The sequence below is a fragment of the Melanostigma gelatinosum genome, assembly GCF_949748355.1.
Source record: "Melanostigma gelatinosum genome assembly, chromosome: 11".
Lineage (NCBI taxonomy): Eukaryota > Metazoa > Chordata > Actinopteri > Perciformes > Zoarcidae > Melanostigma > Melanostigma gelatinosum.
In genome coordinates, this window is record NC_136644.1 from 7081664 (window position 1) to 7109365 (window position 27702).

Consider the following 27702-nt stretch of genomic DNA (forward strand, 5'->3'; position numbering starts at 1 on the left):
AAACGTAAAAGTAGTTCGACAGAAAAATTCCCGCTGCGACTGATATGTTATTATGAATTGCATTATTGGTTTGTTAAAAGGATCTTCGGTGGAACTGCTGGACTTATGAATCATGGTAAGGGCGCCCAAAAAGACTTGACAACAATATCATAAAACAGTCATCAAAGAGGTTGCAACAAAGTGGTTTGTTTTTCTAAAACTCATTATGAACAGTATCCAAGTACTGTAGTAAAGCGCCTGGAGTTTGAGGGTGGGGTTATGAGGCAATTTTGTTTGGCAACACAAAGGAAACAGCGTGCACTCGCCATTAAGCCATACTTATGTGACTTTATTACATCCCCCTCACCATCAGTAGGGTTTTCCCTGCACTGTAGAAGCCTTCATGTTTCAGTTGATGTATGTGTTGTTTTGTCATGTGTGTGTCTGTGGTGCAGCAACTAAAATTCTAGGGTTTCACGCAGAGCCATTCGAAGAGCTTCACATGTTACAATGCACGCAATCAGCCAAGCATTGTTCCCTGCAAGCGTTTAGGCAAAAAAAGAAATCCAAAAAAGTCCCAAGTCGTCTTGTTTATGAGCAACACGAGCACAGAGATAGAGGCACATCCTTCCCCTCGGTTAGTCGTGACGTGAGGAAAATAGCTGCACCGTCCAAGATGAAGACACTGCGGGATGGGATCACCCCCCGGGAAGAGTGCACTGGCTCAAAGTCAACTTGAATTTGGAGTTGCTGTGCCAAGCGAATGGCCAGGAGCTGGTATCATAATGACACACTAGTTCGACCGGTCCGCTCAAGCACACCCTTAAGAGCATCTCCTGTTTCCTGAAATCTGGAACGCAGTAGTTATTTGATCTGCTTGCGGCTTGCGGTGCGTCTGCATGTGCACGCGTCTTCGTGTAACTGTATGTAGTTTTGTTCAAAGTGCTCGTAAAAAAAAAAGAAAAGAAAAAGGACAAGTGTGTCACGGGAATGTATTCGTGTTTATTTTTAAGCGACTACACCCACAGGGAGGGGACTGGGGGCCCCACTGCACTCTGTCAGGGGATGCAGAGCTCAACACAATCATATCAAAGCCATCGCCACACACACACCAGCACAAAACACACCACAAAAAAAAGTCTTTGTGTCAGAAACCAACTTGAACATCATTTTCTCACACTCCCATCGCATATTTTCTTGTGATGCGGACAGAGTTCATTATCTAGTGAGGCACCAGCTTTAAAATCCAATCCTTTGATCGGGATACACATGAAAGAATTATACACAATAAACTTGCAATTTGTAGGCTGGCGCCGGAACCCACATAGCCACTGGACTGTGTCCTTCTCACCGCCGCTGTCCTCGGTCTTGTGTTTTTACGATTGCTGAGAGGGAGTCCAAGGCCGTGGCCACTTTCAACTCCGGCCAGCGAATAAGTCGAGTCGACAAAAATTGGTCTGCAGATTTCATAAGGGAGCTGAGGAAGCGCCCTTTAAGACTGTATTATGTAACGAGCGAGATGCTCATTCTAGTCTCCTCTGAAAGCCGGAACACTTCCTGACACTTGCTGTAGACCTTTGCTACGTTGTAGAGGAGCTGTGAGAACCAAAGCTAGGGGCGGGGGGGTTATCAGGCCCAAATAAGACAGCTGAGCCAAGGCGCTGGTTCGCCAGTGACCTGTTAAGATGATCTTAGATTAGTATTTCTGTTCTTGGCTGCTTTGTGATCATATGGCCACAGGCGCGGGACCACAGCAGAGGACTCGAGTGCTTTCCTCTCAAGCCGTTTGTTTGTATTTAGAGACCGTGCAGCCAAGTGTACATGATTTAAGAGCAGAGATGCATTTTTTTTTTATCTTTCTCTGCTTTAATGTTTGTCTGGGAATATAGAGAAAGGCATTCGGGGCATCTCTCACTCAGATGATCTCCATGTTTCTAAGGATCACGCTTCTTCCCGTCTCCTGGGTCTTTCTTCTTCATGTCTTTTAAGTCCATCCAGGATATTCTTTGCATGAATATCGTAAGTATATAGGGGTCGCAGTGCATTAGGAAGAAGAAGGAAGGAGTGTGGTACTGACAGATAGATGAATAAGTGTTCCCAGTGAAACAGCATTCCCAGACTATGAGCTGGAAGTGAGAGGTCAAGTCCACCTCGGAGGATTCTCATTAACAGGAGTCTCGTCTCCCCACGTCCCACCGCTACCTATCACCGCCCAGTGTCCGGTATCTCACGCCGTCCCATTTGGGAAGATAATGCAGCACAGCGCAATGTAGCAAAGGGTTATTGGCGCAACAAAAACAAAGATGGAGGCAGCTGTCTCCTCGCTTTGGTTCACAGTCCTTCGTCCCATAATGCGGCCCAGGTGTTAGGCTAGGCCGACTCTTTATCATCAGTGTCATCACTTTTCTCTCAAGGACGCCCCGACCGACCAACGCAAAACATTCTGTATCATCTCAGCCCAGATGCACGACGGAGAGATAGTCGAGAGTTAGGGGGAGGAAAACAAACAGAGAGACAGGAGGGAGAGGAGGGAAAAGAGACTGGAGATAGAGAGGCAAAGAGGGTGCACAGTGAGAAATGGGGAAGTAAAAATGGGACGGACAGCAGTTATCAAAGATTAGTTATGCTGACGTTCCACTACTGATACGTTTCAAGTTATGTGATAGTGTTCTCCGATGGTCTTTTGACCAAATACCTTACTCTACATGCGCTGTAAAAATATGTCTTTCCTTCTTCCGAATATACATCTGTTTCTGAGAGGGACAAGCACCAGCAGTGTGGACTTGACCAGACAGACATGTATGCACTGTTATTTCATCAAAACATCTGGGACAGGCTGACAAGCTCAAAAGAACTTAAGATCGGGCCAGCGCAAAGTTATATTACACCATAATAATACAATATTAATAATCATAACCCAAATGATTCATCCTACACAATGATGTCACTGTCAAAAAAACATTAAAATAAAAGCAAGGAAATAATCTGAGCTCAACACTTTAGATGCGTCGCGATCACATACTGTTTATCGATGAATTGATTGCGATGATTGACGTGAAGCTGCAGAGAATGAATCCCTACGCTTCCTGCAGATGTGTCACAATAAAAGCTTTTAATGTGAAACAGATGAACAAAGTGTCAACTTTGCATTAACATTATAAAACAGGGAACACTTGAAAATAAAGGTCTTTCTAAAACAATACAATCAGGGTTCTGTTTTCTGTCTACTTCACAATTGTAAACACAAATAATTGAACCTCATTATTTTTGTTAGAAGGTGAACTCTGCACATACATTACAGTAACAAACCCACTGAACCAGGAATTGAATCAATAAAATATGTACTGTACTGGCCACAGCCCTGAACTCCTAATCGGTCTGGTAATTCTAGCCTCAGGCAATAAGTCAAGTAATTAAGACTCTGTCAAACATGGGTTACATAAAACCAGTTTGAGCACAGTGTAGTTTATGAGATGTCAGTAGCCGTAGAATACAAGTCGATGTGGTCAAACCAGGAAAAACATCCTATTTGACAAGACAAGGCCAAACAACGAGCGATATAATTCCACACTCTGGTATTTTTGCTTGGTCAGACCAAACCTTAAAACTACACTGCCAAACACACATTTCCCTTTGCTGCCCACTCATGTTGTTGGCATGCTGACCGGCAGCGGCACAGCTCACCGTTTCAGATTTACTGCGCGGTTCCCTGCTGGTCTGGCCGACACCCTGTGTCCAGCACAAAGGAATTCTGGGGGATGTTGGAGGTGTTTGGTACAAAAGGTAAAATTGGTGCAGGTAAAATCCTCCATTATAATCTGTGATGTTAAAGCGGCAGAAGCAAGAGACAATTTCACCCATGATTGAGGATTGTTGCACGCACACATTCACAACGTCATTCAGGCAGCTGCAGAAGAGCCGTCCTGGTGCTTATAGCTTCAGGCACTTTAGGCCTCAAGCTTTGACAGGCAAAGCCTTGTTCTGTCCCTTTGATCACGCACTGGTTAACGATCCACTTCATCAACAGATTGATTTACGACAGTGACCAGTGAAGGTGTAAAGACAGTGACTTGACACTTGTTAACAAACGGCTGCGCTCAGCCCACGGTGCGGCGACGGTGCCCTTGCAAGACTGGTAGCGGAAGGGAAGGAGAGTGTCCGCTAAAACGGAAGGCTTATATCCTCAGTCGACATCTGGTGAGTCAGTCAGCGTGTTTGTTTGCGTGTGACAAAACGGTCTGCAAAAATCCAACTTTTACACAACTGGCTTGACACAGTCATACTAGAAACGCCCTGCATGCTTTTTCTGGTTTAACATACTTCTTAGAACAAACAGGACCGCTGAGGCCTGTTAGGAAAGTGTTGTATTTACGAACATATAACCTAATAACACACTGGCCTTTCTGCCAAGTTTGCAAATTGTACCACACACATGCACTCTCTTCCATTTTTAAGGTTCATTTCCCGTCCGCGTCCAAGTGCCACTCCGCCGCAACAACATGGCACCCTAAGGCAGATAATCAGTGCAAAACACCTTGGATTGGACTCAAAGCTCAGTTTAGGTTGGCAACCATACCGGGAGCCCATGTACGACTCTTCAAAGTCTCTGTGCATATACAAATATGGGTTTATTCTGGACTTATTCTCTGGTGACTCACTCGTTCAGATTCAGCAGACAGAGACATTTTCTACCCTTCAGAAAATCCTAATATTGTTTCAGCGTGTAGTTGTTATGGTGGTTTCTATCATCCATAATAGTTCCATAATAGTCCCACACGCGAGTCCATCCAAGAGGCATTATTACATCTTAAGCGTGCTTAAGGGGATTTACTCCATCAAGTGTTTGCCATGCGCCTCTCTTTATAGCTGTTTCTGCTCCGAATGCAAACACTAGAATGGTTCGTAATGACCAGTATAATCTACTGGTGGGGCAGACTGTGGTGGTCACTATTCGGTACTGGATACAGCAGGTGCTTTCTGTGTGTAGATCGTAGGCATACGTACTTAATGCTATCTTTGACACGACATTATAAGAGCACATATGGGGAGGAACCTGGTATTGACCTTACTCGGACTAACATTTGGATTTATTGCCTTTCAATGTCATTTTGAATAAGCTAAGATAAATTCCCGACACCTGCAATATCCCATTTGCACAGCACATGACAATGCTTGGCCACCACTGACTGAGTACTATACACTCTTAGAAATAAGGGTTCCAAAACCATATACTTCTGAAGAACTCCTTTTAGAGGAATGGCTTTTTTAAGGGTTCTTTGTAAGACTAAGGGTTCCATTAAGAACCCTTTTCATCCAACGGTCCCTTTTTGGAAGAAAGAGTTCTTGTTGAAAGCATTGGTATGAAAAGATCCTCCCAGCCCCATCCACAAAAAATGTGATTGTGAACCATTGTTTTGGGTTGCACATCAGCCTTTAAGGATACTGGACTTGGTTCCCATATGCTGCATATGATCTTATATAATCATCAATTCAAAAATAAAGGCTCTGCCATGTTTTCTGCTTACAAAATAAACCAGTAAATGCCGGGGTGTGCTTGAGATGAAGTCGTGTGTATGGTTAGCTATACGACCACGACTGAAGGCTAAAGTGTTTATAGCCTTTCTAGACTGCCTCACTCAAAGGCGGGGCTAAAAGCCAACCATCATAGGGAGAGGTAAGGCAGGACAAGCGATCACATGAGGATAACGGTAACTACGATTTTACACAGACATATCCACAGTAACAGTGTAAATGAATGTGGGAATAGTCAGGCAAGTTGACCAGTTCATAATGAAGTACAGGTGGAGATGTTCTAATGATGTAAACAAGGTAAGACCAGATGATAATTTTTTAATTATTAGGGTTTTTCAATTCAATTTTGTAGCATTTAAAAACCCAGGAAGGTATAATTTAGCTTGTCGAAACTTTGCACGTCACTAAGACATGAGACAGAGATGACGGCAACGCAGATGAATTCACTGAATGAGCAAGCAGTCAACTGATTATTAAATGAATCAACAGATGTTGTTGCTACCTGAACTGGTCAAACCCTGCTAGAAGGCTTAAAGAGTACTTTAAGTAATCGGGGTATTGATGAGGATCTATATTTGTTCTGATGTCCATGACTTCTCACAGTGAGCAACAGGCCAAAGACCAGCTGGAGGGACGCGGTTTGACCGGAGGAGGAACAGGAAAGAACAGGGGAAGGAAGAGGAAGAGGGGGACAAAGGGAATCAATGCCAGCTCCACACCGGCTTAGCCAACAAAAGAGAGACAAAGTTGTGAATGTTGTACGAGGAGGTGGGACAGATGTTGTCTCTTAACGCTGAGGTTCCCACTGTCTCCCTGGTAGTGCTTTCTGCTGATGGCTTTCCGGGGTTGGAATAGTTTGGTGTCAGTGCTGTTTGTTTCTATTATTGACATAACTTGGGTATAATCAATAGCAGACTAAAGGCTACAGGGACTTGTCAAGCTCAACACCCTGTTTTTAACTGTAACAAGCATACATACGCAGTACACAGGCATACACACGCAAAGTGGAAAGATATTGTTCAATAGTAATACCATTCACAAGCTTCTGACAGATGTTGCTCAATATTAATACCATTCACAAGCTTCTGACAGATGTTTCTCAATATTAATACCATTCACAAGCTTCTGACAGATGTTTCTCAATATTAATACCATTCACAAGCTTCTGACAGATGTTGCTCAATATTAATACCATTCACAAGCTTCTGACAGATGTTTCTCAATATTAATACCATTCACAAGCTTCTGACAGATGTTTCTCAATATTAATACCATTCACAAGCTTCTGACAGATGTTGCGCAATATTAATACCATTCACAAGCTTCTGACAGATGTTGGTCAATATTAATACCATTCACAAGCTTCTGACAGATGTTGCTCAATATTAATACCATTCACAAGCTTCTGACAGATGTTGCTGTTCACTATAATCTCTCAACAACAACGAAAGTGAAAGAATTTGTAGAAAACAAACTACAAACCTTCAAAATCTGAAATAATCCCTTCCAAGTGTGGATTGACTGCAGAATCGGACATCTTTCCAGGCATGAAATTTCACAAAACCTTATAGTGGGCTCCCTGTTAATGCTGAAGGAATTCCAAAATAGAGTGAATGAGAAACAGAGGCCGAGCTCACAACTCTCTTGTTCTTAAAAAGGAGTAACTTATTTGCTCTGACTGCCCACTAACTTTGCTATATTGCTGCATTCAGACTTCAGAGAGTGCGAAAAAAGGCAAGCCTCCTCCCTTCTCCTCCCCTCCCTGCAGCGAGAGACACACTCCCCCTTCTCCCTCGTGTGTCTGCGTGTGAGTGTGTGTGTCCCCCCCCCCCCCCCCAACATGCATGCGCAGGCATTCACGCAGACAACAGACCCCGTCATTCCCCTTTTTTCGACCTAAGTGGCTCCCGGGGTCTGATTTCAGCCGGTGAAAGTGGACAGTCTGTCACACAGTGACTTTAAACGAGTTAACCTGCAATCAGACAGGATCTTCTGATACAGCTGTGGCTCTTCAAACGGCCCTCACGAGAGAGGCCCGTCTCACTCTGTCACAGCCGCAGAGGGGCTGCAGTTTAAGTGAGAGTTTGAGGCTTCAGCTTTTTGAGTAAACAACCTCTAAAAAGCGGCTGACATGTTGATTAAAGTGCAGTCACTTCTGTGGGAGCTGCTTTTCTGTGACAGAAAAAAAACCAACTGAGAGATTTCTTGGAGAAAGTTGACATGCGGGATATATATATACACGACGGCGCTTCTGGGCAATCACAGGGTTGATTCGTGCACCAACCCCGCCCTCTGTGATGTTGCATTATCAGGAGAAACATGGGAACTGGAGCTCGGTGGACACAGCTGACCGGCGAGTCCGGCACACGCTTCTTCTTTCGGGGGTGGACGTGACGACAGGCCAGCGTTTGATGTGACGGGTATGGTTACACTTCTTGTCCTTGGAGCTGCTGTGGCCAATTTAGAGTTCTCGTGTTCTTTCGGGGTGGCGACGGAGAAACAATATATATATGTATATAAAACTGATGAAATGTCAAAGTTGGTATTTGCATTCATTTAACCGCATCCACTGTCTCCCTGTGGGACGTGCTACAGTATTCCTTGTCCCTGAATCTCCCATAGGAACAAGTAGTGATGCTATCGCTGTAATTACTGATTGGTCATGAGTGAGCGGCTTTTCACAGGCTTCCTGTTTGGAGCCAGCCGTGACCAGGGATGAGATTTGTGATGAATTGTCGATGAAAGGTCATAAGCGTGAATAGAAGCCGGTCCACAATCAGCCCTCAAAGGAAACTTAAAACTAAAGCAAGGGCCACAGGAAGCTCGCGTTAAGTATTTCACCCTTGGTGATCGCAATAAGGTGCGGCGCCAGTGCCAGTGCCTGGCACTTTTACAGCCATGTGAGCATTTGTGAAATATCCCACTTGAATGAAAAGCTCCATTCTGAGGGGCACTAATGCGATGCCCAGCGGCCCCTATGTATACGCGCTGTATTTGCATTCACTCTATCCTAAATCTATCAATCACAACTTTACTGAGTAGACTATCATTTATACTGAATGAGTTTGTGGGTGCAATGCGTGTTCATGGTGCCCCTCAAAAAGCATTTGAAAACGCATACGCTCATGTGAGTTGGTGCACTTTCACATCCTGCATCGGCCCGTTCCTCATTTCCCAGCACCTTGTCACGGCCCCTTGGTGCACCTACGCAACAGGCTTTCAAGTGACTACGATGTAAGTCCATCCACGTCATTATTCGACTTTCAGAGAAATTGCTCCGGGAATATGATGACGTTGAGTTATTTTCAAGAAACATTAGTTGTTTACATTGTACATAGTTATTTTAAGCCCAACCATAAACTAATCCTAAACCTAACCAAACCTAAATAATTCACAAAGTTAACTATATACAGTATATATACACACTACTGCTCTATACGTAACAAAGTGTGTGGCCTCTCTGCGCCTGTGCAGCCCCAAGTTGCAGGCTGCACTGGAAACCATATGCCGCAAGCCTCTGTAGTACTCAATTAGACCAAAACACACGGTGTGTGAAACACACCGTGTGTTTTTATCTAAACATGGATACACACTCTGGGCCGGTGGCTCAGCACGGCAAAGCTGAGCGACAGAATGAGGAAAGGCTCCAAAACAACATCTGGAGAAGCGCGTGTTTGTGTGTGTGTGTGTGTGTGTGTGTGTGTGTGTGTGTACATGTGGTTACTTGACTGGGGACGCGGGTGCGTTTGCGTGTCTCGGTGTCCCTTTAAATAGCAGCGTAAACACAGAGGCCTTCGCATAGTGGGATACATCTGCTTTACCAAAATCTTTCAGCCCCATATCTCTGTGTTGCTGACAGAGTTGCGCTTGTTGTGTACACCTCGCGATTGCAACAATTCGGGGCGTGAAAGTGTGCAATCTACTCACGAACACACAAGCTGTTGTTTCCTAAGTCATTTCATGTTTTCATCAACGAGGCCGTCAGATTAAGCGATTCACTTTGTAGCTTGTTTAAATTCTTTTCTTTCCATTTCCACTGTATAAATAGCTCCAACGTTGTTTTAATGTGTCCCTGGAATTGCTTTTGCAATTTATTAGTTGCACATATCACTTTGTTTTAGTGTATAGATGTGAAGTTTACACAGGAGACATTACTATGTACCTGTGATTCTCGTCTTCGTTGCTCGGTCAGTTTACGATAAACAGGAATTCAGCAAAACCACAAACATCTATTGACAGGAAGTTGCACAAAACCAACCTCTCGATTTGAGTGTTGCTTGTTTGCCCAAACGCGCTCATGTGTGTGGTTTCAGCGTTTATTCAAATGTCACCTTTTAGAGATGATCAGTTTGACCTACATATCTAGGCAGGAGGCCAAACTACCCCTCTGAATGTTAGCGGGGTAAACTCATTCATTGTAGCAGAGGCCAAATAACACGCCGTCACTGCAGAAATATTGGGCAATTAGACGGGGCAGTGAAGCCGCTGCAAAAAATGCAAAGAAAGAATAAAGGGACAACACGAACAACATATAGTTTGAAGACAGAACAGTGAGACTGAGGGAGGCAGAGGGGCAGCTCATTGAGAGCAGCACATAAGGCCTCACTTGAACTCAATTCAATCGATGCCACTACTCACAGTTCTTTGGAAAAACTATTATCCTCTACTCCTCCATGGTAAGCTTTTTAAATTGGCCTAATAGCTGTGTGGACAGCAATATCGCTGCAGTGGTTTAATACTTGGATTTGACTTGCTGTGCAGGGAATTGTCCATACTCAGCCCTAATGTCATGTGTATCCGGGATCTGTGGAGTCTGTGATAGGCGTTCATCAAACGTTTATATGGTGATGATAGCATAATAATGGACATAAATTGAGGCATTAAAAGTAACACTTGTGTGCATGAAATGCAAGTTCCCGCACTCAGCTGGCCTCTGTATAGTTTGTGACACTTACTGATTTCCTCTTTGCACCTTGCAGACCATGAATACAGCTGCATGTAAACAATCACCTGAATGAGCTTTCGCGGAGGATGTATTTCTGTTACACCACCTTTGGCTCGACCCGTCTCTCCATCATGTTGCATAATTTCCCCCCGTCACAAATCCTCCGTTGGGCGGACTGAACGTGCAGTCGGAGCCCTGAACTCCCTGTCGCATGGCTGTTTTCACGGTCGCCCTCGCTTATCAATATGAAACAATAATCCGAGGAACAATATGAGGTGAGATACGGGGAGGGTAGTGGGAGGAGGACTACGGGGCGTTCACTCATAGAGGATATCCTGTGCACTTCATTTATGGAACATGGTGAGCTGGGTGATTTCCTTCAGTCCCTTTAACCCCCGAGTTTGTGCTCGTGCGTTTTAAGGTGAGGGCATGCAGGGCTCTGGGTGGATACATCAGCACTTCTTAAACCGTGGATTCACGTGCGGAAAGAGGGAAAAACACAAAGAGAGAGAGAGAGCTCACAAACCATGAAAGTATACCGTTAAATTAAAGGCCGATTCAAAAGGAACATTGAACATCATGTGCAACAGCCTGCTCACTTACATGTGCACTGGACATGGAGACCAAGAGGAACCAAAATAAGTGTCGACCCCTTCATAGAAAAAGTGATACATAATGAATCACAATATTATGCATTTTAGGCAAAATGTATGTATGCCTCCTGGCCTCGACTCCTTCATGTTAACGAATGCAAAACTGGTTTCGATCGACTTATTTACCTAAGGGAGTGTTCAGATACAGCATGTCCTCAACTCAAACTACTGAATCTTTTATTGTTGTCGGTTTGATGCGAAGCAGGCCGCGCAAATACTGCAATTAGTGTCACACAAGACAGTGATTTCCTTCCTGTTTAATTGGCAGAGCATAAAGCATCGTGACACAACCTCTCGCTTCTCTAATTTCCAGACTGAACCCTTTGTTTTCCTTTCCCTTTGTTTTATTGCCACAGCTGTGCGTCAAAATGTGGTGGCCATACATGGTGGACGACATGTCACATTGAACGTATTATTTGAGGCCCGAGCGTGCAAGTAGGGAGGCACTCCGAGTCAAGAGGGACCCAGAATCTAGAGGTTAGGAATGCCACCTGTGCACCACACTTCTCAATCTAAAGTCTGGGGGGGGGATCAGGGATGGGGGGGGGGGGGGGGGGGCTGCGACTGTGGTAGAGGCAACAGGGTCCAAACAGAACCACACAGTTCCACAAAATTCCTCCACCTCTCCCATGAACAAAAAAAAAAAAATCCCTCTGTCTGCAAAAATATGAATCATCCAGATGGAACATTTCACAGGACTTCACAGGGGGAAACGGTGGCTGCACTAAAGAGGACAAAAATGACAACGCTGCCACCAAGTGGTAATAAAAAACGGGTGCACGGCGCGTCTGCATGCATCACACGGCTCGCTGAACTCAGCCACCAGAAGGTCCTCTGAATCTCCAGTAGCACTTAACAAATAAAATCAACAAAGAGCAACTGGTTAAAGGAAACAAGGACCTCTGTTGAGAAGAGGACAGAGACAGACACAGATGCAAGACAGTAAACGGACTCTGATGCATGCTGAGCATTCCTCAAAAGAGTCTGCCGTCTGTCAAAAACAATATTAGCTGAGATATGAGCTCTGCCTTCACTCCCCGCGACCTGAAATAAACCATCTGTGTCAGTGAGAATTAATCGGACTCCTCGGCTTAAAGTGCATCATCACGTGATGACGGCTTGAAGATTGAACTTCATCCGTCTGTAGTCGGATCGTGGTCGCGTACGCTGTTCAGTCGGGGTATCCGAACCCCCCCGAGGCTGCCAATTACGGTACAGCAGCCACTTTGCATCCGGGAGATTACGTTTCCTGACTCTGGGAAGTCGTCTTTGACAGCCCGTCACATGAGGTCTACTCACTGTTTGCTCCGCCAGCTAAGCTGTGGCTGTCCTTTCAATGAGAATGAGAGAGAACGTGTGTGGAGAGCTCAGTTTGTGTGGCTCAGACAACATATGTATATGATAAATAGATTGGAGGGGTGAAGTTAACATGGAGACACACACACACACACACGCACACGCACACACACACACACACACACAGACAGATGTCTCCCACCCAAACTGTAAAGAAAACACTACCAGGGTGGCGTCTAGTTGCCATGCACTGCTAAGAAGCTGCTTCCTCTGCAGTCTGACAAAGAAACGAGTAAGAAAGAAGAAGAAAGCCTTCTCAGCGTTAAAGTATTGAAATGAGTTGGAAAAAGCCACAACTTACCAGCTATTCTGTCTCTCTCCATAACTCAACGGCTACCTCAAATAGCCACATGTAACCTCTCCTTTTTCTCTCCCCTGCTTTTTTCTTCTTCTTCATGAAAGACTTCCCCTTTCTCCTGACTTAGTCACCCTGTCCCCCTCTTTCAAACCCTCCCTCTTTCCTCCCCCCCCCCCCGTCTCCGTTGCTCTTACTTCCTCCAAGATATAATGTCTTCAGTCTGTCAGGATAACAAGTGAACGAAGCAGACGTCCGCAGCCGTGTGCGAGTCATATGGAGTTGCTTTCTTTGCCGTCTCTCTCGCTCTCGTTCCCACACACACACTCACACACACACGCACACACACACACGATGCAGCCTTTTTATCCCAGAAACACACAAGCTGACACTTTTTTACCTTTTTTCTCTTTCCGCTTTCTCCGATGCTTTTCTTACGACTCCCTTGATACTGAAGCTAGTCTCCCTCACAAACAAACACAGTCCTATTGTGTCTTTGAAATGGATCCTTGGCCCTTTGACCAAAGTTCCTAATCTGAAAACAAACTCAGTCCACTTAAAACAGAGAAAAACTCCAGCAGTCCACCAAGACATCCTGCACTATACCAACAACACACGTCATCATCACCATTCTAATCGGGGTGTAGAAACCCACATACAGTTATAAGTGCTGAGTGAAATGAAGAGTATTCTCAGTCCAGGGTCCTCGTGCATATAGTGCTTCTTAATAAGTACTGTTTATAAAATAATAGTAATAATAATAAGTGTTACACGATATCAGCAAATAACTTTGTTGACCCTCCCGCACATCAGCTGATCGTCTCCCAGTTTCATTTCTGCAGGAAATGACTGGACATCTGATGTTCGTCATGATGCTCAGAGTAAGTGTATCATTATTTCAGAGAATTCACGTCCACGGCAAAAATCACCATCGTTACAGGAGCAGCACACACACACACACATACATACGTCATCCAACACGACTCTAACCCTAAACTTGCAGTTTGACAAAGTCAGGAGTCACAAACGAGGACGCTATGGATGTCAGGGGACACTGACCAAGCCTCGCTGGTATTTGGGCGAGATGAGAGTGAGGTCAGGTTGATCAGCGAGCCGTCGTCTTGGTGAGAAACTCCCAAGAAAACACAACACACAGACACAATCTGACACACACACACACACACACCCATCTTTTGTTTTTGTGTCGGGGAGAGAAGGCACAGCCCAACAGCTCGCTTCCTCTTCCTCTTTCTTACAAGGAGCATCCCTCCTCGACCTTTGTCTTTTAAATGTACACACAGCAGCACACCCAGGCAGTTGGACCCCGTAGGAACATGTATCTTGTAACATGGATCAGGCTATGACCTGGTATTTCTTCATGCATAACAAACGCCTCTCTCTGTCTCACCTGCTCTGGTATGAAGTCAGCTCTATTTTACATTTCAAAATATACATTTATAATACAAACACAAATGGTAGATGGGTGGAGCATTCTGAGAGATACAAGCCACCCCACACACACACACACACACACACACACTATACCCTGCAGTCCTGAGGCCTTTTCTGACATCCGTAATGCAAAAGTGAGGAGAAGCAGAGCAGAGGAGGCAGATTAAGGATATTCAAGTGTGGCTGCACAGTGAGTAGATTTAGTCTGACTAGTTCTAAAGATCAGAATAAAACAGGATTTATATAAGCCTATGCATCGAGATTTATCCATCTCTTTAAATGTTTGAGTCGGAACGTTAACGTTTTGGTCTTAATGGCTATTTGAGGGTGCGAGTCAAGATGAAATTGGGTTGATTTTATGTCATGTTAAACATGTAATAGTGCTACGATAATTGCCATTATGGTGCCTATTTATACGTCTATATATAGTCATACAACAGTCAAATCCAGATTGTTTTATTTTGAAGGGCAAAGAAAGATAACAAAACTGCTCACAAGTGTATTCTGGTATACGTTGTCCATATTCTGTACTGTATTCCTGTAAAATAAAATCAGCTGAAGTAAATCAAAGGGCACACATGGAACCAGCATCTAAATTCTGATCAAGGTGATAAGATGATAAAATCAGAAACAATTCCAAATGAGCATTTAGATGCTGAAGCCATCTGTGAAGCTGGATGCCGGTGCTGTGACAAAAGAGTGGTTTTAAAAATAGAGACGTGTCTTTTTTGGCTCGTTCTGCCGTCTCGCGATCATTTTCCAGACTTAAAACGCTGCAGTTAATCACAGGGTCGGGGTCAAAAAAACACACAACATGTGCTGATGCATTTGTTGACTCACTGTTCCGACAAACACGTAAGCACATGTACACCATGTGTTTCAGGACACATGTGGCACTGTAGCATGACTTATTTAAAGTTGTTGGTGAAAAGGTTCTTTTCTCTTTTTTTTTTTGTTGGATGAAGCCAAATTACATCTCCGCCGCACACTCAAACCTGAACCCCGGGTCCAACCTGCAGTGTGCTCCTCTGGTCTCAGAACAGTGACCTGGGCACACACACACACACACACACACACACACACACACACGCGCGTACCATCTCAAACTGAAAACAAACGCATACGTACACTCGAACAGCCACTTAAAACCAGACACACACACAAACTCAATGGGTTATCTGAGCAGATTCCTCTCGCATGACAGTACACCCTGTAAACAAGCAGGGGTCTTCAACGTCTTTCAGGCCAAGGACCCCCAAACAGAGAGATGGAGCAGGGACCCCCGTCTATATATATTGTATAAAATTGTGTTTTATAGTAAACTGGGCCTGGTACCGTGTATACCTCTTTATTTTGCATTCATTACTAAGCTATTCAGGTTCATATATTCATGTTTTCATTTTAAACAGGTACAGTGAGGAGGGAGGCCGTGCCACTGCCTTTTATAAACATACCGTGTCAGCTGATACCAATGCCAACATCAACATTGTCTGTCAATTGCATGATAATCATGCAGACAAGCGATTCAAATTGATGTTTTCATTTTAAACGTGGAAACAAAAAATGAGTGATGGCCTATTAGTACCACTGCCATGCATAAAGATACCGGTTATCTTTCATACACTGCTGAACTATTAAAATAATGGACAGATTCATGTTTAGAGAATTTTTTTTTTTTTTTAATTTTCTAATCAACCAAAGATTTCGTGGACCTCCGCGGTCCCCCAGGGACCAAACGTATATAACCTATATTTGCAGCCAACAACGCAGATGGTCATGAGGCACAGACGGACACGTGTGCTTCTTCACTCATGCGAGAAAAACTCCAACACACACACACTTACACAACCCCCCCCCCCCCCCCCCCCCCATCCACAAAAAAACAGTGTATCACACATTGACTACGGGTGGATGGTGAGCCTTGGGGTGCACATTAATGTAAGCCGTCACTTTAGAGCACGACCTATGGCCGAACGCGTGACTCAAACATGCTAAATTCAGTTATATAACAGTCAAGCAAAGCAAAGAAAAAAAACTCACCAGCATGCCAGCCAACACTAAAGGGATGCCTGCGGGGCAGCGATGCACAATGAAGGAGAAAGAACAGTGGGACCACGATAAAACATGAAAGGAGAGGAGGAGGAGAGAGCAGGGGGAAGTAGTGAAAGAGGTAAATGGAGGGGAAGAAGAAAGGAGATAAGGTGAGGAAGGAGATGAGGAAGAGGAGCCGCTTGTGTCATCGGGCGTGAAATAAACGCATGTCGAGGCGGATCTACACAAACTGAACTGGAAAGGGTGCCATGGCGCTGCGGGAGACGCCTTCGGTGTATTGATTTGTGGTTCGGTGTCAAATTAAATCTCTCACACCACCACTAGGTCGATGTGTTGCACATTATCAAATGCTAGCGCACTCTAAGAGGCCTAACAGGCATTAACGACACGCACACACTGCACACTTTATCCCCTCAAGTCCACAACAAAGCTCCTTTCTCCAAAACATAACAGCTTCGAGGAGACGGTGGAGAATGAAAAAGAGAGTGGTTGGAGCTGCTAGCCACAGTCTCATGACCTCACCAGAGCGCTACGCGGCACTCATCTTCCCCATGCAATGCCTCATCAGCAACATGCACACATGCACACAGAGAGAGAGAGACAGAGAGAGAGAGACAGAGAGAGAGAGACAGAGAGGCGCTGTCCTCATTTGTGTCCCCTGCTGCTGCAGCTCCAGCCTACACGTCCAACATGGGGCATGTACACAACTCTTCACATCACTCATCCGCACAAGCCAAATTGAAAAGCGGACCCCACGTTCTCATGCAAACGTGAGGGAATGCATTCTTTTTTTTGTAAACACAGGGGAGCTCCCATTGCTTGTTCCAGAAGGATTTCACTTTTCATTTTCTAAGTGCTTTTCTACCTAATTGGGGGAAATACCAAATAACTGGCAACCCATTTTCTAAACATCACCGAGAGCCATCGTCATCCGAGTGATCTGGAGGAACCGCAATGATGAAGATGATGTGTTTTTTAGTTTTTTACAGCTGTGAGGTTTTTGTCCAGCAGACCTCTTAAAAGCAATGCACCACCCAGAATAAGTCCAGCAGTTATTCAGACATTTTAAGATCGTGAGTAGACATCAATGCTGACTGAAGCTCTGACTGTATCTCTATTTTCCAAACAGACTTCCCAGTCTGGCCTGATGGCAGCCACATGGTCCCACAAACGGTTCCCCCTGAATGGAAGTGTAGGGGAGAGAAACGGAGGAGAGAGACGCTTGCCTGCTGTTCTTCAATGTAAACTCAGTGACTTGATGTCATTTGTGTGTTTTACATTGCATCAAACATATTCAATGCATGTCAGGTCAAAAGATGAAAGCCGTATCTCTGAGTCTGCTTCCCAGTCACGAGTGTGGTATTTTCAGAACTGCTGGGTTAAGTGAACAAAGTGAGCCTGGAGTCAATAAAAAGGTATGAGTGATCGTCTGGGAATTGTAAACATATCATTTGTATGCAATTTCTAAATCTTTTTCGGGAAACCCACTTGCGGTTCCCATGTACTCATTAACATATACCGGGAAATTTAACAATATAAAGTAATTCTAGAGACCGTAATGCGATGGGATTACAGCATCCGCAACGCCAAATCGGGCCAGGGACTTGGAGTAGGGCGGGCCAATGGCCCCTTCCCTGCTTACCTACCCTCCTACGTCCGGAGGAAGTCTGATTGTATAGAGGTCTATGAGAAAATGACCCTACCGCTCACTAGATTTATTACCTCAGTAAACATTATAAAGATGAGTTTATGGTCTCAATCACGATGGTTTCAAGTCTTCTTCAATAAAGCAGGATGTTCATTTTGTAAATTATGGTCCATTTAGAGGAAAATAGACCATAAAGCAGGGTATGCTTTAGGGCGTGGTTACCTTATGATAGACAGGTTGACAGTGTGTTTTCAGTTCATGACAATTTGAACCTTTTGGGTCGCATACAAATGTCTTACTCAGCGTTTTGGTTGTACATAGCTCCGCGCTCTGGTGTCACATCTGGTTGCAGAAAAACAAGATGGCGACTGCCAACATGCCAAATACGAGGCTTCAAAACAGCAGTCGACAAACCCAATTAGTGACGTCACGGTGACTACGTCCATTTCATATATACAGTCTATGTATTTACCAGTCTCACCATCTTAGGCTTAGCATATTAGCATGCTAAGATCAGATAATTAGCATGAATGATCTGATCTTCATTGGTTAGACCTCCTAGTGTATAGAAGACCTTGCCACGAGCATGGTTAAAAACACAACTAAATCTAAAATGAGGCTGAACTAAATGTCCTCGAGCGGCATGAATAATCCACTGAAAAGCGAAAGCCCCACACAGAAACTCTGACCTCTATAATTACGAAGAGCTTATCACAAATTCACAACCGCTGAAGATGTTTCACAGCTCATAAAATCGGCAGTCAAAACAAAGTGCAAAAAAAACTCATTACCGATGTTGAGTCAGCAGTTAACGCTGCGATGCACTCAGCCAATCCCCTTCGAGAACCAGAAAAGAAGAAAAGAAATCATGACGACAACCAATACATGACCCTGGTACTCATGACACACACACACACACACACACGGAGAAACACACTCACAGTTCACAGAAATACCCCATGCCTTTAACCTAGAAGTCACGACGGCTCCTCTCTTCCAGGTCTCTGACTATTTCAATCCCGCTCTCAGGTCATGTGGACGGTCAGAGGGTGTAGAAGTGCTAGTAGTGCAGTCTGTCTGTCCCAGCATGGCTGTGGTAACACTGCTGGCTATTTCCTCCTCACCATAAGGTAATCATTAGACGTGAGTGGGAGCTGGCTGCAGGATACGTACAAATGGGATACCCTCAAATTTCCAGATCCCTTGCAGGAAAGAAGGAGTCTGCTGTAGCAATTGATAAGTACGTATGTGGACATTTGCAAATTCTTTTATCTATTCTGCAGGATTTTGCGTAAAAACTCCCCTTTTTGAGTGGCATAGAATCAAGAATAAGAAATGTTGCCTTCACAAATCCATATGAAATGAGTTAAGCTGGAAGAATAACAGCCTGTCTGCAGCGCTTAGCGTTTGCTACAGTGTGTAATGTACCTCATTGGCCTGTGTGCTGTTACAGCACACACTGCTTGGGGTAATTGAGTGAACGTAAGCTTGGACGGAGCACGGACGAGAGAAGCAGAGCTATGCGATTTGGCTGATTATCATTAGGCAGAGCATTAGCCCGAGGCCCGCTGTTTCACCTCCATCTCCGCAAATTAGCCCGAAACTGACGGAGGGATGATGCCGGAGCAAGAGAGAAAAGAGGAGAAAGGAGGGAGAACGGGAAGAGAGTTCCTGTGGTTTCCTGATGGCTTTGGACCTCTGTAATCAGCGTGCCATGCTCCTGATGTCTAAATCCACAAGTCGGACCCAGACAGTCTACACACACACACACACACTCTACATACGCACAAGACACACATGCACATGCAAATACACGCATGAGCTCTGCGGTGATCTCTGTGCATGTGGAGTTTGGCGACGGAGTGCACGTCCCAAATAAATGGACGGCCGAGTGTGGAAAAACATGCTGCCTCTATGCAGCGTTACACTGATCCATGACGCAATAGCGTGAATAATTCACGAGCAACTGATTTCCTAATTAGACGACTGAGCTGAAGAACATGTTATTTCCATGCCCTGGGAATCTTAGCTCAATATTTGTGAAGATGAGCTACTCACTCTCCAAAAGCCAAAAATCAGAGAAGAGAGTATAAAGTCCGGAGCTGCTCCATAGAAAATGAATGGGGGACAGAATGTTTCTTTTCTATTTTATGAGCTTTATTCTCTTGTAGTGTTAAAAAACAAACAGATAACTTGTTGGCAGGGCCCGACTAACACTGGCTTTTTTTTTTATTTTACAGCAAATACAGATATTGACATCTGAGAAAAAATCTGAGATAAAATCTGAGATAAAGTTAATACCAGCCAATAATACAGACCAATTTGATTTATTATGATAGATACATAACTAATATTCAATATGACAATAATAGATCCTGATTTTATAATAAAGGAAACATACATAAGGTCACACTGGCCGTGGTCATACATCCAAATACATCATAACGATTGGGTCATCACAGACGGTCCGGCATCTGAGAGGGGTCGAGCTCACGGCCTTTGTTATGTGACCTTCCACTAAGTCCAGGTATTTCCCCCATTTCTGAGCATAATTCTCCACCTGGTTAATAAGCCGGCGAGACAATATCTGATATGTCGCTGCAGCCCTCAGTTAACCGAAACGTATACGTTCACTGGGAGCATCACTCGAAATGTACAAACTAGGAGAAGATGGCGAATCCTCACCGACGATGAATTTCATATTTTCATAATCTTTTGTCGTTACAGTATCTCCAGGACTCTGGATTTTCCCTCAGCTTCGCTCTGGATGACTTTGAAGGAGTCCAGTAAGTGAGTCACTTTAATGAATGCAAAAAGCTCAAGTAGAAATCCTCGGCAAAATTGTTGGAAGAGTACAGTGAACTAACGTCTAGAATTGAAATGGTACGAGTGGCTTCAGTGTTAAGGTTGGGAAAAGAGTTAGAAAGCTTTATTTTGCTCTGGATCCTTTTCCATCTTTGTACATCCATATCCATACACAAACAAAACCTCTCTGACACGAGACAGAACGCACACATGTTATTCTTTTTACGACATCATGTCATCACTGACACACAAACGCTCTCGCTGTGATCAGCCGATGCTTTACTAATGGCGTCTGCTTGTAACATCAGGTGTTTTCTCTTCATGAACACGGGGCGCAATCATTCACGGCTGGCCTGCTGCTCATCACGCTGAGCAGCAGTGACATGTGCCCGTTTTCATCCTTATGTTACTCACAAGGGGCTTTGTTCGGCTGAAGTCATCATCGGCCATCTCTATTTATAGCCAGACTCTGACACAGTGGCAGATGATGCCATACTTGCATTTGTGTGCAGCACGAGGGGTCTACGGGACTATTCAGCAGGGAGAGAGGTCTCCTGCATGGCACGCCTGCATCGATGAAGCATGGGTCAGCTGTTCAGAGCCCAAAGTTTTAATCAGATAGGAATTACAGCTGCGAGGAGAGAGATAAAACCACGTGAGACGGATGTGTCACTTCCTGTAGTTGGAGAGAAAAAGATTTGGCTGATAGCTGCAGGAAAGTTGATCAAAGGGGAAAGAAGTTCAGTCCTTTCAATGAGAGAAACTTCTGCAGAGTAACCGGTATCCAAGGCAGCCCTCGGGGGCTCAGACGGGGAGCTTTTGTACTTGGCACTCACGAAAGAAGTCTGATAAAAAGGTAGTATTATACTCATGGAGGCTTTCGAGCAGGGGTTTTAATGTGATGAGGATTATATGAACCGGAGTGCTTGGCAGCTTGACTCTTAAGGTAGTGAATTAAATGAGACGCTCACCGATGAATAGCAACGCTGTATCATCCCAGGGAGTCGTGATGAATGTGGTGGCAGTCCGGGGCCAATATATGACTCATGACTGAGGGGAATCTACCTCAGCTGTCACTGAAGAGCCATTGTTGGAGGGAAAGAAAGAGCTGCATTGACTCCCCTCATCTGCTCGTTCTCTGTGGGACCTTACTGGTGTGTTTCAGTGGGAGGATGGATGACATGATGACCCAGAGGTAGCTCGTCCAACTGAATGACTGCGCTGATCTGTGACCAGCTGGAGCTCAGTCATGTGTTGTTGTAACTTTTACAGTGATGGGCAGTGGGCATCGATTAGTATTTCTACTCTTATGACCTGCTTGAATTAAGCTGTGAAGCAATGAATCCATCGCACAGTTAGTCTGTAGATAGAAACTGATTGACAACAATTTGAAAAATCAACGAGAAGATTCCTCCAAAACTCTAAAATGTTGTGGGTTCTTCTTTGGCCCACGCTGAAGCCTTTCAACTCGTACTTACTCCCAATGCATACAAATTCCTAAAAGTCCACACAACGAAGGTGGGTCAAGAGTCGCCCCCTGATGGCCATTAGAAAGAATGCAAGTTCAAGGCACTTTAGCATTGGCTTCACTTTTCAGTTCCAGACCTGTATTATATAAGTGACATGTTCTCATGAGAAGTACATTCCCAGTTTAACGTGCCCGAACAAAATTCAGTCGAGTCAAATATCGTAGTATGTGGGCCAAAGTCTGCACATGTCCCCCACTACAGCACATCTAATCCGGCAGGCTAAATCCTGGCCATCGCCCCCTCTAGTGTGCTGCACAGCGCTGAGACGTTGAGTCATTGTAATAATTAGCCATTTCCTTGTAAAGCTGACAGAGATGAGTATGTTTCCCAAAGACATTGTGGTAGTCAGTCCATGTTCTATGTGAAGTCAACGGTTCTAACATGGCCACCCTAAAAATAGCACATCCGTCAACTCCCTCCGCGGAGTCAACATCAAGAACGCTTCCCTGAGTTTTTATCAAATAGTCTATTAAAAAAATGAATCCAACAAAGCCACTTATTAACCAGCCTCCAGCAAGTGTTCACCACAAAGGAGTCTATTCAAGCTGAGGACGAGCCTGTTTTGAAAAATGACCCAGCCATGAGAATATATAGCAGAGCGGACTGGGATCTCTCATGCGTGGGAAGACAGAGAGAGAAAAAGGAACAGTGCATTTACTCCACTGGCTCTCCCTGTTCATTCAGGGTCACATTACTTGAAACTACAGAACAACGTGGGTACGTCTAGTTCATTAAGCCCAACAAGCTCCAGGTCTCACTGGACTTTCCAACATATTTTTTTGTCAGTGATCCGAGGGACGACACAATGCTCCCACTCGGGAGAGTGAAATCAAGCGCGTGCGACTGGAGAGAAGATGAATCGAATGCATTCTTCCCAAAAAGCATTTGGGGTAAAAACAGAGCTTTGAAGTTGTAGGTTTTTTTTGACACATTGAGGTATTGTGCTGCTTTTACGGTATATCTTTAACAATTCAGATAGTAGGACATTACAACAACATAAGCTGATAGGGATTTAATTTGAAAAGGGTTTTTCACACCACGGCTCCAGCTCTTTATAAGCAGATGATAGCTGCTCTCGATTACACCTCTGCACAACTGTGACCGTGAGTGAGTGTGCACCTGTGTGTCTGTCTGCACACATCGCTGCTTGTTTTTGTGTTTGAATGAAGAGTGTTTTACAACGCTTACAGTCTATGTCTAGACAGGGATTACTGAATGCAGGTTGTATTTATTCAATCAAACAATACAGCAGTGGTCTTTGCAGGCACACCCGGTAAAGATCTGCAGACTGCACCTTTCTAGTCGCATTTGGACTTTCTTTGTTCCCTGAAAACTGTTCTCATCACTCACCTAAAAGGGACGAGGCCACTGTCGTTGCCCTCTGCCAGTCTCCCCAGCAGTCTGTCCATCTGCTAAGCTACTAATCTACCACTTTATAAAGACAGCAGCAAATAGATTGAGGGTGCTGCGTGAGGATCTCCAGATATAGAAACTGTCAGTTAGTGATAAGACTTCTTCAACAGGCCGGTCTCTGGCCTCTATATGATCTTTCCCATATTTCTATTCCCTGAACCAGGATGTCATCCAGGTAGACGAACAGGAAAGGCAGGTCCCTCAGCACCGTGTCCATTAGACGCTGGAACGTCTGCGCTGCGTTTTTTAGGCCAAACGGCATCCTCAAGAACTCAAACAGGCCGAACGGAGTGATCAGCGCAGTCTTGGGAATGTCCAGCAGGTGAACGGGCACTTGATGGTAACCTCGTACCAGGTCCACTTTCGAAAACACCACGCTCTCCGACAAGTGGGTAGAAAAGTCTTGGATATGTGGAACCGGATAGCGGTCCGGGATTGTTGCCTCGTTGAGCCGGCGATAATCTCCACACGGGCGCCACCCGCCCCCAGGCTTCGGGGCCATGTGCAGGGGTGAAGCCCATGGACTGTCGGAGCGGCGAATGATGCCCAGGTGCTCCATGTTTTCAAACTCTATCGATCGATGGTGAGCTTTGCCGGATCTAGGCGCCGGGCCCGGGCATGTACCGGTGGGCCGGTGGTAGAGATGTGATGCTCCACCCCATGCTTGACCGTGGAGGAGGAGAAGGTGGGCTGCGAGAGGTCTGGGAACTCGGCCAGCAGATGCAGAAACTCATCAGCCGCTGCAAGCATGTTAGTCAACCTGGTAGAGCCCGCTCCACTTAGTGTACATGGGTAAGAGCAAAAAGTCACAGCATTTATCAGGCGGCGGCCCTTGACGTCCACCAATAGTCCATAAGCGCATAGGAAATCCGCGCCAAGCAGGGGAATGGCAATTTTGGCAGTAACAAAGTCCCAGCTGAAACGCTGCCCCATAAAACATAGCTCCAGGCACCGTGTCCCAAAAGTGCGTATGGGGGTACCGTTCGCGGCTTCCAGCGGGGGGCCCTGCCCGTTCGTCAGCATGTCCACCCGCGATGCAGGCACAACGCTCCTCTGCGCCCCCGTGTCGCAGAGAAAGCGCCGCCCGGAAACGTCGTCCCGGATGAACAGCAGCCTGCCTTCCCAACCGACGCCCATGGCAGTCACTGAGCGCCGGCCCTGGCATTTCCCGTCCTGCCGAAACTGCATGGTGAACGCCACCTTGTAGCCCGTGGCCCAAACCTTGCATGATAATAGCACAGGCCGGTAGCATCGGCTTGTGCCACATTTTTGTGTCTGTTTAATCTCGAGCACTTTTATTTTTCTCCCCAGAGCCCATCCAGTGTTTCCAAATGTTGAGGGGGAGGGCACGCACAGATGGGGCCTGAGCAAAGCCAGAGATGTGTGTTGTATGACACCCACTTGCATGTTGTGCCACGCATGTACAAGGCAGAAGCACACACGAGCAGGCAAAAAGCATTCACAATGATATTGTGAGCGAGCAAACGGACAAAAACGTTTGTTAAAGCACTCTCAGCACTATGAGTCCATGCAGAGAGCACAGCCTGAAGGGGCCAGTGCATCCATACAGAAGGTCAGGCTGAGAAGGACAGATGATGATGCACATCAGACTTTAATAGCCAGGGGACCCCGAGGTGCTCCCCTGGGTGCTGCACACTCAGCCAAAAAAACTGGCCCAAAACAACAGAGGGGGCGACGACTAAGTGACAGAGTTTGGCAAGTTGGAAAGTGATATAAAAAAAAGAAAACAGATAAATAAAGTTGAGATAAAAAAAAAATTCAGCAGTGCTTTTTTTTTTGACACAGAAAGACATTTTGTGACAAAGCTTGTGTGCGATACTTTGACATGCAAACATATCAAAAGTATTTTAAAAATTAGATTTAAGCCTGTATCGAAAGTAGGTCACATGTTTATGCACAATTGATTACAATTATTCTTCTGTGGAGTTTAGATCACTTGATATCTGACTAAATTAGTTCCCATAATTAAGTGTATTCTAGCATAGTTTTTTTTTTTTTTTTTTTAAACCTCTGTACCTGAATTTGGAGTCTTCTTCATGCTCCGGGTTTGCTGCTGGTCCAGTTCTCTCGGTCGTCAGTCAAGCGCAGCGCTTTGGTCCTCAGAGGAAACCTGCAACTGTCTTATTCACTCGTGCGGTTCCGTCGTCCCAGGAAGCCGGAGTCGACTCTGTTGTGTCGGTTTTCCCCTGCACTTGTTTTTTGCGCGGCCCTCTCCCAGTGCGTGACGACACTGTGCGACTGCGGGCAGAGCAGATGCAGAAATGCCGTGTGATCCGCTCAGTTTAACGATGTGCACTTAAGTTGTGTGTCCCGAGACCGCACGACCATGTGTGCGCACAGGGGGGTGGTGGAGGGGGGAGTTCCCTGACGCGCTTTTACGCACGGATACCAATTGGAGATCGCACAGATTATAACCAGTGTTGGGGCACAGTGTTTTAGGCAAAGAAAAACAATAACTATTAAAAACAAGTTTTATTCAGCCACTGCCTTGAAATAAGAATGAATTGCTATCGACTGATCAGAGGAATATTTTGCAATAACATCCCTAACTCTGGATTATTCAATATGTCTGTGGTAAACTTGTTATAAATAAGTGTGCTAGCGACTTTGATGATGTGATGTGGGGGAGGACTCAAGCACCGAATAACGATGGAAACCGCTCCAAATTCATGAGTATCGGTCAGAGACCTCCACTCCGTATGGTCGTTCATCCTTCATCATTACTTTGATACACACACCTAAGCAGACTCGCATTCAGCTCAGCACATGCTAATATTCTCTGTGGTCAGATGTGGACAGTGGACAGATGGACTTTGTTGCTAATTGTAACCGTGCACACCTGTGATTGAATGCAATGACTATCAGATGATCAGTGACACGTTGTTTCTAGTATGTTGCAGTAAAACGACTGTCCGATGCTGCCCTCTTCTGGTTAAAAGTGAGACTGGCAATACTTTCAATATGTTTCACTCTGAGGCAAGAAAGGGGGGGGGGGACATGGATGTCGTGCTACAGCAATGTTAGGCTAACACTCAGGCCATCTGTTGTAGCAGGAAACGCACGCATGGAACTGATAACACGAATGATGCGTTCAGGTTCAAAAGGTAATTTAGTAAAGGATTCAAATCAGGCTAAAACAAGCTTTAGCTGGTCAAATAATAGGCTGTAACAAGTGAGCAGTCACAGCGAGCACACAGCATAAATGCCCGGAGTAAATGGTTTTAAAAGATAAAACAGAATACATTTCTTACCCCGATGGATCAGCTATATTTTAGATAATCCAACTCCTCATAGTCTTGTAGACCCTTTGGTCCAGAGTCAGTTGGGCTATTGCTGCCACCTTCTGGTATGAAGCACGAGCTCTTCATAATAAGTTGCAAAAGGCAAAAGAAAATTGATGGGGGGTGATTTTACAACTGCGTCCGATGCCACAAGCATCATATCCAAGAGTTTGATGGCTACAAATCAGATTTATTTTCGTGAAATGGTGCCATCTTTAGACAAGTGTGACATTAACCACGTCAGAAAGCAACCTCAAAGTGGAACATTGTGTATCATTTAGAGGGATCTATTGGCAGAAAAGGAATATAATATGAATGAGTATGTTTTCTCTTGTGTATAATCACCTGAATATAAGATTCGTGTTTTTCTTACCTTAATGCATCGTCTATATCTACATTCTACATTCTAAATTTCAGTTGGTTGCAATCTGCTATCTCACCGCTAGATGTCACCAGATCCTACACACTGCACCTTTAATTATTTGATTTAATGATTTCATTTTGTCATTCTGAGCCCGTTTATATGATGAAGCGAGCTTGAAAAATGTCAGCTTTGGCATTTATGAGCATTTATCTGGTGTTACTGTGATTTGTGTGTGGCGGTGGCAGCAGTGTTTCTTTAAATTTGGTCACATTTTAACACAGAAAATTTCCCAAAGAAACTACACTACACACAGTCCTTTGTGTTGATATGTTACACACTTTATTCAATTTCAACTTGCTTTGTTTTCTATTAAGGGT

At 44.9% G+C, this 27702-nt stretch overlaps 1 protein-coding gene across 3 annotated transcripts in view; it reads right to left on the bottom strand.

The window, feature by feature from the left end:
* septin9b (septin 9b) overlaps positions 1-25786 on the bottom strand; it is a gene marked incomplete at its 5' end in the record, with an annotated part of 63006 nt that extends 37220 nt beyond the window's left edge. The window contains one exon of one of the 3 annotated variants that reach the window (XM_079277885.1): positions 25697-25786. In XM_079277885.1, coding sequence (XP_079134011.1) covers positions 25697-25718 — 22 coding nt within the window. Of the gene's footprint in view, positions 1-6993; positions 7061-12766; positions 12881-25696 lie in introns of those variants that run through there. The other 2 variants (XM_079277884.1, XM_079277883.1) reach the window with 2 other exon arrangements.
* Positions 25787-27702: the final 1916 nt, after the last annotated feature.